General features: G+C 34.4%; 2 protein-coding genes across 13 annotated transcripts in view; both read left to right on the forward strand.

The window, feature by feature from the left end:
- Positions 1 to 11,189, forward strand: part of LOC105690110 (disintegrin and metalloproteinase domain-containing protein 11) — a 43,956-nt gene extending 32,767 nt beyond the window's left edge. For 4 of the 11 annotated variants that reach the window (XM_048653413.1, XM_048653416.1, XM_048653415.1 and 1 more), the window contains 7 exons: positions 2,027 to 2,165; positions 4,430 to 4,582; positions 7,528 to 7,605; positions 9,108 to 9,256; positions 9,368 to 9,812; positions 10,001 to 10,198; positions 10,420 to 11,189. In XM_048653413.1, the coding sequence (XP_048509370.1) occupies positions 2,027 to 2,165; positions 4,430 to 4,582; positions 7,528 to 7,605; positions 9,108 to 9,256; positions 9,368 to 9,812; positions 10,001 to 10,198; positions 10,420 to 11,008 (1,751 nt within the window). In that variant the 3' untranslated portion in view covers positions 11,009 to 11,189. The remainder of the gene's footprint in view (positions 1 to 2,026; positions 2,166 to 4,429; positions 4,583 to 7,527; positions 7,606 to 9,107; positions 9,257 to 9,367; positions 9,813 to 10,000; positions 10,199 to 10,419) is intronic. The other 7 variants (XM_048653420.1, XM_048653424.1, XM_048653419.1 and 4 more) reach the window with 5 other exon arrangements.
- Positions 11,190 to 11,492: 303 nt separating this feature from the next.
- On the forward strand, positions 11,493 to 20,191 carry LOC105689449 (protein real-time). 2 transcript variants are annotated; one of them, XM_020854733.2, is made up of 16 exons: positions 11,493 to 11,916; positions 12,871 to 13,020; positions 13,271 to 13,402; positions 13,507 to 13,635; positions 13,713 to 13,822; positions 14,063 to 14,136; positions 14,284 to 14,586; positions 14,769 to 14,857; positions 15,126 to 15,263; positions 15,376 to 15,496; positions 15,675 to 15,799; positions 15,980 to 16,048; positions 16,611 to 16,860; positions 16,944 to 17,053; positions 17,135 to 17,277; positions 17,362 to 20,191. In XM_020854733.2, the coding sequence occupies exons 1-16, from the start codon at positions 11,854 to 11,856 to the stop codon at positions 17,429 to 17,431; spliced, it is 2,076 nt and encodes a 691-aa protein (XP_020710392.2). In that variant the 5' UTR covers positions 11,493 to 11,853; the 3' UTR covers positions 17,432 to 20,191. The 2 variants fall into 2 exon arrangements, with proteins under 2 accessions (XP_020710392.2, XP_012261894.2); XM_012406471.4 differs by lacking the exon at positions 15,980 to 16,048 and having other exon boundaries at positions 11,495 to 11,916.
- Positions 20,192 to 20,226: the final 35 nt, after the last annotated feature.

The raw sequence follows: 20,226 nt of genomic DNA on the forward strand, positions 1-20,226 counted from the left end.
TCAGAAACACGAATCCGTTGAGTAAATTGAGCTACGAATTTTTCCCTTCGAGATATCTCAATATTTCTGCTCCAAAAAGCTGAAAATTGGCGATAACTCGATCAATTTTATAGATAGATCAATTTAACTTGTAAATTCGGATTCCTGAGATAAAAATACATCGGAATAGCATATAAAATAAAAAAAAAAATTTTGGGCCAAAATCGACAAAATTTCAAGGGGTACCCCTTCGGATTTTTTCAATTTTTGGGCCAAAAATGAAGTATTTTTAAAATCGATTGTAGAGTAGGACATTTTTCTAACGTCATTTGACCTCAGTAACACGAAACCGTTGAGTAAATTGAGCTACGAATTTTTCTCATCGAGATACCTCAATTTTTCTACTTCAAAAATTTCGAGTTTTCGTCTCGTCGACTTTTTAGAACATGATAATATAAAATATCAATTCAATTCATATCGAGACAGACGAATAATTTTGATTTTTGCAGGAAATTATGAATATTAATATAACAGTTCAACATAATCAGAAAAGATAAAAGAATTGAAATGATACGGTGCAGCGGACGTTATTCTTGTTTCGATTGTATTTGATTGTTCTGTATCTGATAATGTATAGGTTTCTTTTTTCCTTATCGTTATTTTTCCTACTTGAAGTTCATTGAAACCTCCGTGCACGTAAAACTTTTCTTATTCGTTCAACTCACGACCTCATCGTGCACTCAACACGGTTTCAATCGATGGTAGCAAGATTAAGAGAAAAGGTTTTTTTTTCATCTTTCTGTACACCTATATGTACCACATACGTAGGTATGTAACACGTGAAAGGGCGTCGCGACGCGAGACGCGGTTGAAACCGGAAACGAAAGGGGAATATAAAAAACTAAGGGTGGAAAAAACTAAAAAATAAAAATCCGAAAGTTTGCCCCGTGCCGCAATATTGCAAAGCCAACCCTAAGAAAAAGAACGCCTTGAATTTCATCCCATTTTATTTTTTCCTCATTTTCTTTTTCAACTTCTTTTACCGAGTCACATATCATACTCACAATGATTTACGTGCGGTACAATAATTTCGGTATGAAATCATCGTTAGGCGTACAAAAATCCAATCTCATTAGCAGAATATGCGTGTAGAGAGAGAAAATAGAAGATGAATAGAAAATGAAAGATAGCGAACTCTGCGGGTCGTTCTATAATAGATAACGATTATTTTCCAAACCCCCCTGAAGTTTTGCTAAGAATTTTTCGCCCGTATGAGCCGTAAAATTTTAATAATAATAAAACGTGAAATAATATGAAATAACGATCTTAATAATAATAAAGGAAAAATGTTAGAAGTTTATACGCCAGCGTCAAATATGCTGCATCATCGTAACGATGTACATCGTGTTGTTTTATTTTTTATTAAAACAGAAAAGATAAGAAAAAAAATTAAGTGCGAGGAATTTCAAGATTATCGTCATGTGCTGTAATCATGTAGTCGACGAAATCTGATGTCAATCAATGAATCGATCGTCTCAGAAGAAAAAATTGAGAAAATCAAAGAAAGATAGAGGATATGCGCTACGGAAAACTACGGATATACCTTACATAGATTAACTCAAATGAAATTAGTGTACTTACTTATTATATTACATTACATTATTGAATATGATTATATTATCTGAATGGTGTGTAAACGTGCTGATATCGGCTTCTCTGTTTCTTTCTGTTTCTGTCTGTCGCTGCCATCTCTCTCTGTCTGCATGCTGTGGCTGCTGTGGCCTGTGGGGGTGGAAAATTCATCAATGATCGACGATATCAACGAACAAAATTCCGGCAACCCTCGAATTGCGACACTTGGATATCACGCGCGGTGTTGATCGTTCGTCTCTCCCTCTATTTCTCTCCCTCTCTATTACCACATACGTACACATGCACATGTGGGCACACAAATATACGGTTCATGTACCGATCGCATACACATGAAACAAAAATCAACGAAAAAATACACTATAAAATAACAAATTTTCAAATAATTATTATACAGAGAACTACCACGGCTCAAACACTATATTTTTAGTTGGTATGCTCATGTCGGTGGTAGGGGGTGTTTTCATAGTATTTGCTCTGATGGCTCTCTGCTACAGGTCAGTCGTAGTACATAAAAACTTCTCCCTCTGTCTCAGGTTAGTGTGCAGTACATACACATAGAATTTCTTTACAATTTTTTAATTTTCTTTGATTTTTCTTCCGTTTGTGATATTTTTTTATTTTTTTTCTTCAATTTTTTATTTTTCTGAATTCCTTTTTCTCTCTTTTATAATTTCAATTTTTTATCTCTCATTGTTATCATTTCTGTTATTATTTTCATAGATTCTTTCCAACGTAGTCTCTTATATAAGTGTCCAGTAATATTATTAACTATATTATATATTATATAATATATATCACATAAACAAGCAAAATTTTATATATTACATATATACATATATATATATTTATGACAGATATACGTTCGGTTATTATAATTCGTACAAAATTCATCGACGATCTATTTCAACGTGTCCATTTTGAATTTCATTTTTAATATTTAAAATTCGTTTTTCTTTTCCTTTTGGGATTATCAAAATACGCTTTCAAGCAACTTTCATAGTCGTAACTGTACCTACTATAGATTGGAGAAAAAAAAAAAACGCTTTACATCGTGAAATATTCAAGTACTCGTAACTATTATATCTGTAATACAAGGTGTCATAATTCAACTCGAGGATAAAATAGGAGAGAGAATTATTGCTCATGAAACAAGCGGGAAAAGTTTTTTTCTCTTGTTAACATACATTTTTTTCGCGGCCCTTTTTTCTCGTCAAAAGTTTATGAGACACGAGTGATGATATTTCTTTTTTATATTTTCAGAGAAAAGCACTCGCGTATTAAATGTTTTCTTTTCTTTTTTAGCTTTTTCTCAACTTTGTCACACGTTTTGCTGAGATTTTTTTCACTTTTTGCAAAGTTTTAGGTATTTATTTTTTCGTTCCACCTGCATCCCGAGAGTTTATTTCCTGGTTAACAATAAAAATGAAAAAAAAACTCGGATGATATTAAAAATTGTAATCATGTGATGTTAATACGGAATAACGATGCGAGTGATAAATCAAATTTGAGAAAATCGATCAAGTTCATCTTCTTTATATTCTTTTCTTTTTTCTTTCTATATCAACGTCAAAGCCGGGAAATTAAAATGTGCGATCAAATGAGAACGAAAGAATCAAAGAATTGATATAACCAGGAAGCTTTATTCGACTGTAAAATAAATATATTTGTTATTATAATTTTTTCAAATTATTAATGTATACGTATAACCAATGAAAAATAATCGGCTAGTAATAGGCGAGTAGTACAGTCGAGTATTGTAAATTTGTCTCTTTATTGCTATATAGATGGGGAAAATAGGAGCTACTATTTTCATATTATATCTCTCTCTATTTAAATATATATATGTATATATATATACATATCTGAATTATATATGTTACTCAATGTATTATCTGTCTGTTCACATCATTATTATTTTATGTTATTGTTGTTATTATCATAATTGTTATTAGGTTTGTTCGTTTGTTCGTTTTTTATCTTTGTTTTTTCTTAATTTGATTTTTGCTATTTGTCATTTTCAAAAAAGAGATAATTCAGAAAGAAAAGAGAAAAACTAACAAAAAAAAAAGAAAAAAGAAATCGCATTGAAATTAAGAGAGAGAAAAAAAAATGGAAAAAAATCCAAACGAAACCAAAAAAAAAACGAATGAAATAACAAATAAAGAATTAAATATTTAATGGGTACTGCAGTGAAGGGCATCCCAACGTACAGAGATTTGTGCAAGGCCATCCCGTTCGGGTCTACCATTTGACTGGTTTACTATATTTATAATTTATGTTTTTTCCATATTAATTATAACCGCATGTAATTCCACGATTAGATGGTAGCCCCAATACCGAAAGCCGTATATTTATGTAATATAAATTTCATTTAAAATGAAAATACATTAAGTACATCTTCTTCTAAGATGGAAAAAAAGTCATTGAATAAAAAAAAAAATACATATATATAAATTTGTGTATACATATATATGTATATTAATGAATTAGAGAAAGTTTAGAGTTCAATGTTGTATACATATTGTATATATTATATATGTATATAGAAATATATATATAATATGCATATGATTGATGAAAAGAGAAAACAGAAACAAAAAAAAAAAAAAAAAAAAAGAAAGAAAGAAAAAGAATACATTCTCTTAGCAAGTTGTCTCATGCATAGCCCACCCAAATGCACTTTTATTATTATTAATTATTAAAAATGCTTGTTAATTATAGCGTGCATGCGCTTCTTTGTCCTGTCCATCGTCTTTATAAGAATTGGCATTATGATTAATCCGTGATCTTCTCACAGAAGGAAAAGCACCATTCAGAAATATGATCCACCATACTCAAAGAAACCAGTACAGAAAAACTACAGCGGTGTTTCCGGTACCCATAATCCAGAGGATGCCGCCCTGGACAGAGTTAACAAGATGCTCACCTTCGGCAGCATGCCGTCGTACAGGTACTACAATACTACATGATTGATCGAAATGATCAATATCATCATTAACATTATTTTTATAATTGTTATCGGTTATTTTCGGTGATTATTATTAAAATAAGAAGGAAAAACGCGAAAAGAAGAGGAATCTGATTGTTTTATATGATGCAGAGTTACGAGAGGGAAATGATATGAAATTTATGTTGATTCAATGCATGTGAAAGAAGAGTGCTTTATTTTAGATTCTAGATTTTTAGATCTGCGGAACGAGTGACAAAATTTGGAGGAAGAGAAAAAAGTTTTCAAAAATCTTGATGTGTACAGCATATGAATATGACATTATAGCACAGTAGGCTTGTTTCGAAAAGCTTTCTTCATAAAAAAAAAAAGGAGAATTTACTTTTCATTATTTTTTAACGACAGGTTTTTTCATTGTTGCAATTGATTGATGTCGTATTGTTTGTAAAATTTTCCAAGTTCTAGATGTCGTCTTTTTTTACATGCAATTTTGTCATAGATCAGATCCTGTCAGATCTAATTCTAGCGATTTAAAAATCCCTCGGTTAGATCTGATGAGATGTTTAATTAGATTTTAAAATACCCGACGCGATCTGAATTTAGTCCTAGAAAATATCTAATTGTAAGAGCTGAAAAGAAATAGATTAGCACGGATCTGATTAGATCCAACTGTTGTACAAATTGTTGACTCTGTTGTGAAATTTTACCCCAATATCCATAGTGCTGCGTGGTAACAATTTATTAGTGGCATATCCGCAGTATTTATTTTATGCAAAAAGAAGAAGGTGGTGGCACTGATTTCCGAATAATGTTTAGAAAAAAGAATTACAATCCATTGAACTGATAAATGAGCTTAATTATGATACTACATGCGTTATATATGTATATTAATCAATATATGTATATGTTTCGTAGAAAGTTTATTGATGTCATTATTTTGTACATTTTCGATCGTGTTTCTCGAAGAGAAATAAGCAAAAATCTCGTTTGCCGTAGATCGCTAATTTACAAATTATAGATTTCATTTTCACATTTATACTGCGCCGTCGCTTGATTATTTCGAGTTTCCAATACACACAAATATTTACATAATCGCATGTGATTCTTTTCATTTGATATTGTTGAGCAAAATTTAGCATTTTTCGCATAGCTTTTTGAACGACAAATGCACACGTGCATATAGTACAGGTGTAACTGACATATGCCAATACGTATATTACGTACCTATACATATGTAGATTATCCGAGCTGGGAAACAATCTCGGAATATAGTAATTATAACGTAATAATTACGTTTAAGTTTTTTTTTTCGTTTGCCTTGATTAATTTATTTTCTACCATGCAACTCCGGTTGAATAACTTGTCCTAGATCGTTAATTGGGTATGTGTGCGGGTCGTAAATGGTCTGAATATACTTTTAACTAAATACCGCACGTGAATATAATAATATTTTACATTGGAATTACGATTAACGGAACAATGGCTTAGTTAATAAGTAAACGGACACGTCAAAAGTGGAGCGTTCACACAGAATCACATGCTAATTATCGTCATCATTTTCACAGCTGCGCAGCGATTTCTTCGATTATCACAAAACTTTTCATTCAATCACGTATAAACACGGAAACAAAACGATAATTTAAGAGAATTTTTTTTTTTCTTCAATATTCATAGTTTCGATAAGAGATTTTTGGCCGAATTGACGTGACGCATGTTAAGGCGTTCGACATTTTCCTTTATCAACTTTTTAAGATTGGCCATTTTTTTCTTATGTTAGATTTTTCTTCTTATTTTTGGGCCACAACGTGTAGAGAACAACTTGTCAATTCGGTCTTAGAAATTCTCGATAAACGTGTGTAGTATTACAAAGAAACTTTTGGAAAGCACTTGAAATGTGTAAGTCTAACTATACCTATACCGTAAGTATAGTGAAGAAAAAGTTCTGCTCGAAACTCTGTAAGTTTTAATATTTTTTTCCCATTTTTACTTTTATTTCTTTCAATTGTATTATACGAATACGTTGTGTATACCCATATAATGCACCACATAATGCAGTTTTATAACTGAATTTATATAGACGTCAGACTGCATTCCCATCACGTGTAGAAAATAAAATATGTGTAGAGACGAAACTATTGCTGTACGGGTAAAAACAAAAAGTAGAAGAAAAAAAAAGGGAAGAAAATCTGCAGGCTTTACGTGATCCGATTTTATCAATTACGTTTATTTTATAGAACGTTGTGCAGGTAACAGAACATCCCGGTAAATAATATTATCAAAAAAACAGGAACAATACAGGAACAGGAGTAAAAAAATTGCAAATTGTCCGGTTTGAAATTTGATTTTCCGCAGAATTTATTTAGAAAAACGTTTTGTTTTCATATAAAATGATGTGTATATCACCTGCGCGTACCGGATATCGAATTTCCCTCTCATAGCATGGTTTTCTGCACATAGGCTTTTGTGTATAGGAACAAACAAAACAGTTTGAACGAAAAATGAACGAATAAATAAAGTAAAATAAAAAACAAGAAAAACGGCCGAATGACTCGTTAGAACAAACAATAGCACCATCGGCCCATGTATTTAATCCATGGTATACATGAATCATGATAAAATGAATGAACCATTAAAAAATTGGTGCATAAAATCAAACACCCTGTGCAACTACAGTACACCGACAAATTTTGGCCGGTGATAGGTGATTCATTATCAAAATTTAAAGCAAAATACAAAACGTACATTTGCGCGTAGTGTCAACACCTTCTTTGATAAAAATGAAAACAGTGGAATTCGAATCCTATCATAAACCGGATTATAAAAATGCTCAAGTCTCAGAATTTTGTCATGTTATTCTTCGAGGCTCTCATGTAGAATAATTTGTTTTTGAAAGATCAATCGTAAAAATTAAATACCCGCGACATGCCTACAGATCAGTATCTTTCTAGCCGCGACGAGAGTCAGCGCGTCCTGTTCCGATCCATGAATAACGTCGGCCCGACCGCCACGGACGGGACACGGCTCAAGTAAGTCTTAAGTGTCTCGCCGTTTCTATGGTTTCCTCTGATCCCTTTCGTGGTCCCCCGTGATTTCCTCCCCTCGTGATTCGTTTGCTCCGTTGATTTTCTATACATATAATATACGTTAATCCGAAGATCATTTTAGTGTAAATCTATATACCTCCATGTTATACCTATGTGTATATCGTCTCTATGTTGCTTGACATATTTTCCTTACATTATTTGTATGGGATATTCCGTGTCGATTTCTATCAATTTTTTTTACATTTTTCACCTCACGTAAAAGCACCTCCGACGCACTCCAAATTTTTTTCAATTTCAAAATGGTGTCGAATCGACCTGGAATGCCTCTAGTTTCATACTTTGCAAAATATCATTTACCCATGTGTATGAAAACACGATTTATGTAATACGTATCTATTCGTGTGACTATTTTCGAACAATCAATGGATTTGTCCATTTTTATCTGATTATTAGCTGATTATGTGCCATTCGTTGTGTACCATAAAAAAAAAACTACCCCCGTAATATTCACAGCTAGGAATAAAGCAGGATATACAATGACATTAATTGATTCCATAGAAATTTCACGCAATAAATAATTATCTATTATACAATATTCGAATACGCTTTTGACGTGTCGGGGGTAACTGAAAATTCAGAATGATATTTCAAATACACATATACAATAGGTGTGGCAATACAATCGCACAAAATACGCCAAGAGTCTCCAAGAATTTTTTAGACACGCGACGATGTAGAAATTCAAGGACCTCGAGTACTTGGTACAGATAAATTATAGAGATTTGTACGATCGTAACAGCATATACACTTTAGAATGCATGTGATAAATATAATGCTGGGACAATGAAAGAGAATTCGATAAAAATAGCGTTCATAGTTGTACGGTAATGTGAATCATTTGCTGCTCATATATTCTTAAAGCTGTGTTATAACTGCCAATTTAATTATAATCATTCGCATGTCAAGTACGCAGAGAGCTTTTTTTTAAATGTAGTTACACAGAATTAAAAAATGGTTCTGAAATGTACTGGTATGATAAAAAAAAAAAAAAAAATGGGTCTACACCGGACAGGATATAAAAAAATTGTCTATGTAACAGTAACAAAAGTGTTGAGGTTGAGAGATGATTATTTTTAAAAATCTTAAGTGGTGTCAACCATCGATACCTGAAGGCCATATAAAGAGAAATCTTTTGTCCTTGCGCCCCGTCGTTCCAGGAGACGGTTTTTCTGTTTCTTTTTTTCATTCAGTATGTATAATTAATCAACTCTCGACTCGAAGCTATATACCATATTCTAAATCATATCGCAATTGAGAGAATGATCAATGAAAAAATATTAATTAGGCAGCTATACGGTAGCAGCAGGGATGTGATAAATGTGTACTGTACATTGGGTATATGTATGTATAGACATTATATAATGTGTGTGTAAACGTGAATTGTTGTTTGGAGATTTATAATTGAGAGAATTCTTAACTTTCAGGGAACACAAGCCGCAGACGAAGAGGTCGGGCATGGAGGTGGAAGATGGAGGTACGGGAGCCGAGGAGGCTGTCTCTTTCATTGATCTTCCACCAAACAATCACGCAAAGTTGCCTGAGAAGGGAATTTTAAAGAAACACGGTGGTTATGGTATTGTAATGCCTGATAGTTGTAAAGAAAAGTGGGCCGATGACTCACAATCCGATAACCAAGAAGCATTATCCCAGTCCGACAATAACTTGGGTGGCTTGTTACGTTTAGGGGCTGGAACTATAGCGGAGGTCGAAAGGAAACTGAAAAGCTTGAACATTTATCACGGGGATTTGATGGAAGCCGTTCGCGCCGCCGAGCTTCATGGATTAGCAGCGACTCCGTCTGGTAGTTGCAGCCTCCTCAGCGATGACATTGGAAGGAAGTCACTCGTCGACTGTGGGTACCCGGATTCGTATGGGAAATGCTCCGATAGTCAAGACAATATGTGCGACAACATCGACGATCACTTAGAGAACCGTGATGACGAGGATGACGACGGCTCGGTGCCACAATGCGGTCCCATTCGCATACGCAATCTTGAGGACATCATCAGGCAGCTTGAGCATCACTCGACACGCAACATGAGTCCAAGCGGTTCCGAGGACATTAGAATATCCGAAAGCGATCGTCAGTACAGGGTAGATTCGTCCGTATGCAGCGAGTCTTCCCAGGGGTGAGTCCGCCCCGGTCTTTGTCTCCTGCACCTCTGTAAAAAATAAATGAGATTATTATCACCATGTGATTCCTCGGTTCAGTAAATGTCTCCCGTCTGCTCCAAACTGCCGTTTGTCGTCACGACTCGCCGTTTGTTAAATTCTCGATGACTATATCGTTTTGAATGACAGATTTCTATTTATGCAGGAGTCGTCGATGCAGTCGTGGACGTGACGACGATACCAGATTCGTTTACGGTCGATATCGCCAGCCCTCTGGGCGCAGTCCGTACGGTATCCATCAAGGTGGTATAAGTCGTCAAATGCACGAAGAAGAAGGTATCTACGAAACTGCTGATCCAGATAGAGGCTCAAACAATAGGGGTGAAACACCTGACAGTGAAAGGTATCAACCGCAAATATACGATGACTATATTTTCCAGTAGCATAGAGCACGATTCACTATGATACATAATTTGTTACACCTATGCACGGATATTTATCTAACGCAGTCGATCAGTTGTGCCAAATCTGGGTGGTGATTTAATTTCATGTTTTTAACAAATAAAGAGCGTTAGTGATCGTGTTATAGATCCAACGGGCTCGTATAATCTTGTTATTTTCTAGTGATGCATTTATTCAAGCTCAACTACAGCTAGCCCGGTGGATTAATGAGGATGGAGTTGAATATCGACCGCCGCAGCAGCGACCGCCCTTCCATGCGCCAGCAAAATTGACAAATCTGCAGCCACACCTGCAGTTGCTGTTACAGTTGCAGAAACAACATCGTCAGCATCAGGAGCAGCAAAATAAACAGTCTGCGCTCGATCAGCAGCTGCAGGGTAACAAGGGGCAGCAGAATGATGAAGAAGATCAGGATCAGCGTGAGGAAGAGCTGCTACAGAATACGGGAAATCTTCCGATGAAGCAACGCGGTTATTATCCCTCCCCACCCCACTCAGAAAATAGCCTCGACCTGCACGGCGAGGTTCGAAATGCTCAATCCCAACAAGAAAACCCCCCCGAAGAAATAATAATTCATGGAATCGATGTTAATCATTTGCCTAATGTTAACAATTCCCGACTAGACGATAATTTTAGTCTAGATTGTAACATAAAAAACGATTCCCAAAAAGAATTAAATACCAACAACACTAGTGATAATGAAAATACTGCCCTACTGCCCCCTTCACATTTTGCTGAGTACAACCATTGATAATTATTAATCGATGACAGATAGTGTCCAAAACATAGTGGTGTGATTTAATCTTGAACTCGCATTTTATACTGAGAAATAGTGTACATAACGATAAACTATAATTGCAACAATAGGTATTAAATTATAATGAATTAAAATAATCTATATGAAATGTTTATTAATAAACATTAGTAAAACACTTTACTCAAATTTTTATTCCCTACATTATATTATATTATACACTTTTCGGCAGTTACAACATCCTATCCTCAATCATCTTGAGTATTATTCTTGAGGAAAGCTTATTTCCTGCATGCGGACTCAAAACCATTTTGTATCGTGAAAATCGAAGGATTCAAGTTATTGGCGGGCATTATTATTTGAATTCCGCTACAATGCTCAACAATGAGAACGTACTGGCCGTGGACCGCAGATGGCAGCAGCACCTTATAAATTAATTTAGAAACTATGATCAGAACATCGACGCTGTTGGACTGTTGGTTTCCTTGACAAATTGGTCAGTGGTAATCAACAAGGCTGGGAGGGAGGGTGATTTTTGTTCGTGTTTCGCGCAGCTAGATGACTAAATTTCCAGTTAACCTAATTATAGTTAAAGTTAAAGAGCAAAGCAACAACGCAAAGGGCAACTGACAGGAGAAGCGACATCTTGAATGTGCGCTTGGATGCCAGTTGTGAACACGGGTTGTGAATAAGAATACTCTTGTGGATTTTTAGATTGTCAACGGTTGTCAATGACATCTGATTTCATCATCTAATAATAATTATTAAAATCTTCACGTTAACGTAATTTTAAAAAGGTTTTTCTAATTAGCAAACGAAAGTTAAGTGGAATAATCATCAGTATGGTTCAATACTATCAATCACCAGTGCGGGTTTACAAACACCCCTTTGCACTTGTCATGCTGGTATGTCTTTATTATTGAATCAACCTTCAACCTTACCATTTAAATATTCATGACAATTATTTGTCTGTCATTCGTACAACTCGTAAACTTCTTACATTTGTTACACGTAGTCATTCCATTACATATTTTGTTATTGGTACACCTTTCTTTTTTCAGCAAATTCTATCATAGAAAGATAAATAAACACCTTCATAAATCTTCGATCAGTAGTATACACATTCTTACATGAAAAAACAGTGTAGATATTATGAACCATCATTTTACCTTGACTTTTAGTCGTGATACATGAACGCTGCTCCCAATCTATTCATCAACCTTGGATGAATTAAGGAGCGTCAAGTACCTTCCTTAGTCGTAAAGTTCATATTGTATATCTCTTGATTCTACAGATCAAATTACTAATTGAAATCATAATCATCCAATCATTCAGAGAGAAATAAAAAAATAAATAAACTTTGTTATCCGATTGTATTGCATGGTACGATTCATAGAGGACCTAAATGTTGGTGTGAAAAATCAGATTCAGGCTTATGAAACAAACTCTTCCATTATTCTTTATTCATTGGACTGATAATTCATGAACAGTTGCAATAAAAAATAAGGTGTTAAATAACAGAGCACCGCCCTGCACAAGAATTTCGAATTGTAAACATTGATTGTATTATCAGTGCCGAAGGTCATTTGCAATTGACTCTTTCGAGTTGAAGATAATGGAAAGTACCCAAAAAGACTATAACACCAACATCATTCATTCTGTACAAATTCCATAGCATTCTTATCAAAATCTTACACACAACTTTGGATAATTTTGGTCAATTGCATTTTTTAAGAACCAGAAACTTTTCACAAACTGAGTGAAATGTGTATTCTTCATTAAGCTTTTAATAGCGTAGAAAACCAATCTCATTGGAGCAAATAATGAACGTGCAAATGAATTATCTGCAAATTCCCTAGGCATATGAACGACGGTTCCCAACGTGTCCTCAAATCCCAGTTTTTGTTGGATGCGAAGTCACCTTAGATGAAGAAAGCCATGGAGGAGCAATAAGAAAGACAGAACGCCGATGTAAATTGAATGTTGAGGCACCTTACATACTCAAAAAAGTATGAAACTATCCCTACATTGTTCTTATGCATCACTTTCTTTTGCTACACATCTTCGTATTTCAGCAAACGTTGACTTAACTTTGTAATTATGATAACTTTGTAGACATTATGATCATGTGCACCTTGAAATCAACTATGGGAGCACAAAGCACACAAATAGTCGATAAAACTTTGCTTTTCTTCATTCGTCTTACAAAGAACTCATTATCCCCCGTGATATTATATCCAACATAATATTCATTTATAGATTATTGGTGTGGATTTTGTATACTTTATCCAGAGAAATGTTCTCGACAGACGTACCAGCTGTTTAGAGATTGAAGCATGCAATGAAAGTTTTTCCAGCAGAGTCACCGTTGTAGAGAAATGTCGATATTATGTAAGTGTATGGCCGGATCTCAATGGAATAATCAATTTCCGAATGAATGGAATAGTTTTCATTTACTTCGACTGTCCTGTTGAACTTTTACAATATTTTTTTAGCTTCATCCCGAGAATCCAAATTGGACTTGTTTTGAGCAAACTGCTAGTTTGGATATAAAAAATTTTTTTGGATTCGAAAGTTCAATGGAAAAACTTGCGATGAAACAGTATGCCCAAAATATTGCTAAGGTAATCATTGATGTCTCATCTGTGCTATAGTTCTCTGATAATAGAATCTGTTTATAAACTTTCTCATCCAATTCTAGGGCAAAGAAATAATTGAATATTTTATAAATGAATTGAAAGAGGAAGGTATAACGTATGTTGAGCCTTGGACAGATTCATCTCCAGAAAAAGATGTTGAAGCAGATATTCCGTAAGTTCAAGTTCTTTGATTTTATTCAAAAATAGACTGAGAAGCCATAAAGTTAGCGCTCAGACGCAGCTTCAAAAATGTATTCGTGGTTGAACCAGCTTATTGCCTGCTTAACCAGAGCAACACCTAATCATCTTAAAAATTAGGATAAAAATAACAAGTTTTGAACATTAGCGGCCTTCAAATGAAAAGAAATTTTGCACTGAGTACTGCCCATAACAGCTTTCAAATTTCTTGCAGTGTGAAAAGCGAGGGTGAAGCTGTTGTCAATAAAGAATCAAATGATACTGAAACAAAACTACCAAGTAGCAGAGGTGAGATATTGCTATACATTCATTGGGATTTTAGCCAGAATGTTGTTATAAAACTTCTGATGACGATGTAAACGCGAAAAATATTGATGCGGAAATAAGTGCTGCCCACCAACTGTCGTTAATGTGGTCATCACTTATCTTTTTCAGACATGCAACTTTCATCGGATTACATTGCAAGATATTTAGGAAAACTAAACATGATGCAGGAGAGTAGATTAGTACAATTGCGACATAGTATAGAAGAATTACGTGGCAGCTCTGTGCCAGGGGATGCTACATTGCTCAGATTTTTACGAGCTAGAGAATTTTCAGTAGAAAAAGCCAGAGAAATGCTTACACAGTCATTACACTGGCGAAAGAAGCATCAAGTGGATAAGCTGCTGGATGAGTACGAAGCCCCTCAAGTAGTGAAGGATTATTTTCCCGGAGGGTGGCACCACTTTGACAAAGGTAAATAATTTTTCCAAATAAGTACAACTGGCTACTTTTAATCTCTGACGCCATAAATTTTTTCCCCCTACCTAAAAGTGGCTAGATATAAGGAAAAAGGAAGTTAAAGTATTCTGTGGTGTGAGTAAATAATGATACTAAGAAAACTTTTTTTTTATGTTATAATGTTTCACAATTATCAGATGGCCGTCCACTTTATATCCTGCGATTAGGACAAATGGATGTTAAAGGTTTATTAAAATCAATCGGGGAAGATGAGGTATTATTATTGGTGAGTGTTATGGTTTCTCCTATAAGTAGCACGAACCAGTCACAGAAGTAACCAAAGTATTCTCTTCACTAATTTCATCAATAATTGGGTTTTTTTCTGTTGCCTCAAAAAATTGAATCACCTATGTTTTTGATAAGTCTAGACGTTTGATCGATTTTTCAAATATGATCCAACTCCCTGGCAAATAATCATAACGTAGTTCCTATATCATAACTACAGTTGGCTAATAATTATGTGAATGATTAATACTTACGATCTATCATTACAGGCTTTGCATGTCTGCGAAGAAGGTCTACAGTTAATGGATGAAGCAACAACAACTTGGGGCTATCCAGTGTCTCAATGGACTCTACTTATAGACTTGGAAGGTTTAAATATGCGTCATTTGTGGCGACCCGGTATCAAGGTACGAAATCCAAGAGTTGAGTAGTTAGCGATGCAAATCGTGTCGTTTAACTGAAACTATAATACTTCCGAAAAGAAAATAATGAAACGAACCATTTGTCCATTATTTTTAGGCATTGTTACGAATAATTGAAATAGTCGAGGCCAATTATCCAGAAACAATGGGTCGTGTATTGATTATACGAGCGCCTAGATGTTTCCCCATATTATGGACACTCATCAGTACCTTTATCCGTAAGTTTTGGTACAAAATATCATTACATTTATTCGTATTCCTACAGAATACTCTCAGAAGCACTTCCGATGGTTGTATCATGTAGTTCAACCACCTGACTAATAGTCTTGTAGTTTATAGAAATTTTATCAGTCTTTGAGAATAATTGCAATCTTGCAAAAATTTTTCCATCTTCAGATGAAAACACGAGAAACAAGTTCGTTTTTTCTTGTGGCACTGATTACCAAGAACAAGGTGCTGGAGGCCTTACCGATTATATAAACCAAGACGTAATACCAGATTTTCTTGGAGGTCCATCAGAGGTAATGACTCTTTCAATATTTTATATTATCGATTGGACGAATCCTTTATCCATACATCGAATACAGACTACCTAACACATTAGCTTTGCATACTTGATATCCCCGCCAGCTTGCGTACTGAATTAGCGACAATGCATTGAACTGTTAATCATAGTAGTAATACATTAAATTGGCTGACAGGAAGGAGTTTGCGAGATGTATGATATGGTACCGCGTCGCTTTTACGTTATCGACGCAGAAGCCAGCAGTGTAAGATTAATTGATGCAATTTATCTGTGTATCGTTGTTCACATCACGGATCACGTTTAACACTTTTTGTTAAGCAATACTAAAGGGAAAATGCAACGTGAACGAATATGGTCAAGCAATATGAAAACAATAGCGAAAAGCTACTCACATGCAATATACTTGTACCGTTTGATTCTGTTCATACATGTTGGTCCGAAATTATTGAATATCATCAATGGTTCTTTGAAATATACATCAGTGAGTCAGAAAATAGGCAGGCATCATTTTTTATGTCAAATTTAGTGAACGTTACAAAACTTAAAAGGTGTATCGGAATAATCTGATCACATTTTTACCACATTATATGTTCACATTGATGTATTAGCGCACCAGAATGCTTCAAGTGAGGAAAATTGTCGAGTCGATGGAATCACATTATGAAATTAAATTCCCGAATGATTCATATCTAAATGCTGCTCATAAAATGATTACTAATATTCATCTGAAATAAGAAATTTACTTCAGATCCACAAGTTCAGGATACAGCTGTGTCAGCCCTTTAACTTTTCCTTCCCTTCATTAGACGTTTATAGTTGACGGTGGTGTCGTACCAAAGCAGTTGTACCGATTGGATCTAGCTATTGGTGCCTCAACCGAGCACGAACATAGCTTGTATCAATCCATCAGTCTCAGCCGTGGACAAGTACACAATGTATTGATACATTCAAATGATCCTGGGGCCGTCCTTACGTGGGACTTTGATGTGATGCGCCATAACGTGACATTCACTGTTTTACGTAAAACAAAACATAGCATGTCCGATGATGTTGGAGGTAAATATACTCTATGTATCCGGCCTCAACGAGTCAATGAATCTACGAAATAATCTCATTATATCGTATCTCTGGTTATTCAGTATCGACAAACGGTGATCATGAAGCTTCTGTACCAAAAGAATGGAAAGAAGGTGTTGATTGCGTTAAAGTTGAGCCAAGCGTGTTATGTCACGATGGCGAGAGTATTCAGGTAAATTATTAAAATTGTGTAGAATTAGTTAGTGGTCCTCATGCCAAAAATCAGATGACTAAGCAATCCTAATCTCAACAGGGCACTCATATCATGCAACTTGCTGGCAGTTACATTCTACAATGGCAATATGTAGATGATCAAACGGATCGCCTGCCAGCGATTACATCCCACAAGGCGCAGCTTATGTATTTCTACGAGACGCTACCATCTGCCCAATACAGGTTAGCGTATTGTAGTCTTTAGATTTTCAAATCGTTGCTTGGCAATCCCATAAACTGATGAAATATTTTATATACTCATAACAGAGGTTCGATGATGAGTTTGCAATCAGCAGTCAGTGGAAAGTCTATTGCTAGTTCATCTCTGTCCAGATGAGAGATAACGATTGTTGAAGACAGCAGCCTGCTTCCTCTTGACGACAATACCTGAATGGTAACGAATGAAAGATTATAGGTAATGTGTAAAGACCATGGCTAGAATCGATTTGGAAAAATGTACGAAAATATGCCTATGAGTAAAAAAAAATGTTTAACAAATTCTAATTTATGTTCTACTAGAACTTACTCATGATCATACGAATACCGTACTTGAGCTCCTCCATAGAATTAACTATTCTCGTACACTTTTCCATTCCACTTATTTTTACTATTTCAATACAATACTGGGCCAACAATTTTCAGTGACTATAAAAAATTCAACTCAAAGCAACTCAACTAATGCATATAATTTAATGTCTCGAACCTTGAGTTCTCGGAAAAAAAATGCGAAAATTTTCTCATTCCGAGTTTTAAATGGGGCTAGCGATAAATTATACAGAAATTTTCTTTGCAAGGATCAGTGATGTTCGGATAACTAACTAATTTAAGTTTATTTTTACTAAGGCTAAAACTGTCGTTGACATACTATTAGTCACCGTAAATAGCAAAAAACTGCGCCCGAGCTAATAATCATCGATGGCCAACTATAGTAAATTATATATATATACCATAAATGTTTACTACGATCAAATAATTATGAAAAAGCAATAATATAGAATAATCTTCAAGCAACCTTTCAACTACTGAATACCGAACTATAATACGCCTTGTAGATGATATGGGGCAAATTGATAGATTTTCAAGTATCAAGCAATATTATATGAAAAAAAAAAGGTCAAGTTTCGTCCAGTATACGTTCGGTATTCCTCACAGTAATCACGATTGGACCATAAGTTCAACATAAAAGCAAGTTGCTACAAACATAATATGGTCAAAAACGTAGCATATGACTTCAAATAATCCATTCGAACTGATCAATCTAATGAAGATTGCGTAATTCACAATCGCGGTGTTGTTGAGAAGTTATCTCATTTTCAGTTATTTTCCTCAAATTTTGAGAAGAAATCTATGCCCCCCGTCCAGAAGTTATATTTACTATTAAGATTGATGTCATCGATTGATGCACCGTTGTGTCGTTTTATATTAACATTTAAGTACACTGAAATAATGTACTCACTTTTATTCTGTTTTTTATTTGTAAAAATATTGTGGTGTTGGTAGATAGAAAATGCCACACTGACATTGAGTAATCATTATAAAATATGCCTCGTGGCAGTAGGAATTGATGATGTACCAGTAATTAGATTGCTTTCTAGTTTTTGGTGTTGTCATTTACAGTAACCAATTTTTTAATGAATTTATTAAATTTTAGATATCGCCCATTGAATTGACCGTCTATATTCGGCAATGTTATGATTGAACGTAAATGTTTAAAAATGAGATATTCTCGGGTATTATGATTTGGTATGATCACCTTTAAACATAAACTTACTATTCAATGTGTTAGTATTGTTGTGGTAAAAGTAAATTTCAAAAGTTGCAATGATTTTGAAATATTCCAAATTCAAGCATTTACTCTTGTAATAGTAAATCGAATGTTTTATTGACGAAATTAATTGTGTGAATAACATTGTGTAACATTAAAATTCGTGCGAGTTGAACATTGACAATTCGCAAAAGTAATATATTTATATTGTGGGTAAATGAAACCACTATCACGATGATCGATAGTTATCAATTGTTAATTGAAAATCAAAACCAACAAGTACAATACTGAAAAATAATAATATCCGTGCATGTTAGTGATAATAGATCCATAAGTAATGTTTGAAAAATTTCAGATATCAAGTGATATTCAAAGTTGGAGAGATTTTTTAGTAGACAATGTAAAATGAAATTGATGGATTACTATTGTGAGACATTTCGCTACTGATAATGCAACGATCTAAATATCTAGGAAGTTTCAATTCCCTAAAATAGGCAAGAACTATCAGAGTGGTTTAGTGACAGTATTCAATCGGCCAAATAGATTATTCTTGAACCACTTAGCCTGATCTCTGTACAAAACAAAATCAACGATATGAATGAATTTTCAAAAAAACTTCAGTGTATACTTTTGATTTTCATATGTATCTACCGGTACTGACTTGTAGTTCTGATTTGTGTTTTCAACAAAGAAGCCTCACTTTCTGAGATAATTTATGTCCGATTTCAGTTATACTGCCTGACAAGATAGAAATGATAAATACGTAAAATGATGTTCATTGCCCCCCTGTTGAAAGATGTGAATTCATGACAACTCAATTGTTAATTAGTAAAAGTAGGGTGTTGGTAGTGATACCTATATTATACTAATCATAGGTCATACAAGCAGAAGAATAATGTGAGTGATAGACCATGTAAAAGCATAGATAAGAACTTTACATAATGAAAAGTTAGATAAACCGATTCCACATGAATTTTTTTATATTCTCTTAATAGTCTGAATTCTATGAACGATGAAGTTACACAGAAGTTGCTACTACACAAGAGTTTGTCGATACTAAAAATATTGTGCCAAAAAAGTGATATTCAAATGATTAATAGTTTTTCAAAATTTTATTGGTCGTTTTTACTGTAATGAGTGAATGTTATTTTACTCACATACATTATTCTTCTGAATGGTATTTCTTAATCGGTGAAAGGTATTAACAGAGCTCTTTAGTCCCTGGTACCAAATACGTATTATCGAAAGGAAATTGTAAAGAACAAAGAAACTAATTTGTAGTGTAGTCTGAAGGATAGAGATATATTTAAATAAAAATGATATATAACTTTTCATGATCCTCTTTCAATGTAACCATTTCCAGTACG

This window comes from Athalia rosae, chromosome 3 (genome assembly GCF_917208135.1).
Source record: "Athalia rosae chromosome 3, iyAthRosa1.1, whole genome shotgun sequence".
NCBI classification, from domain to species: domain Eukaryota; kingdom Metazoa; phylum Arthropoda; class Insecta; order Hymenoptera; family Athaliidae; genus Athalia; species Athalia rosae.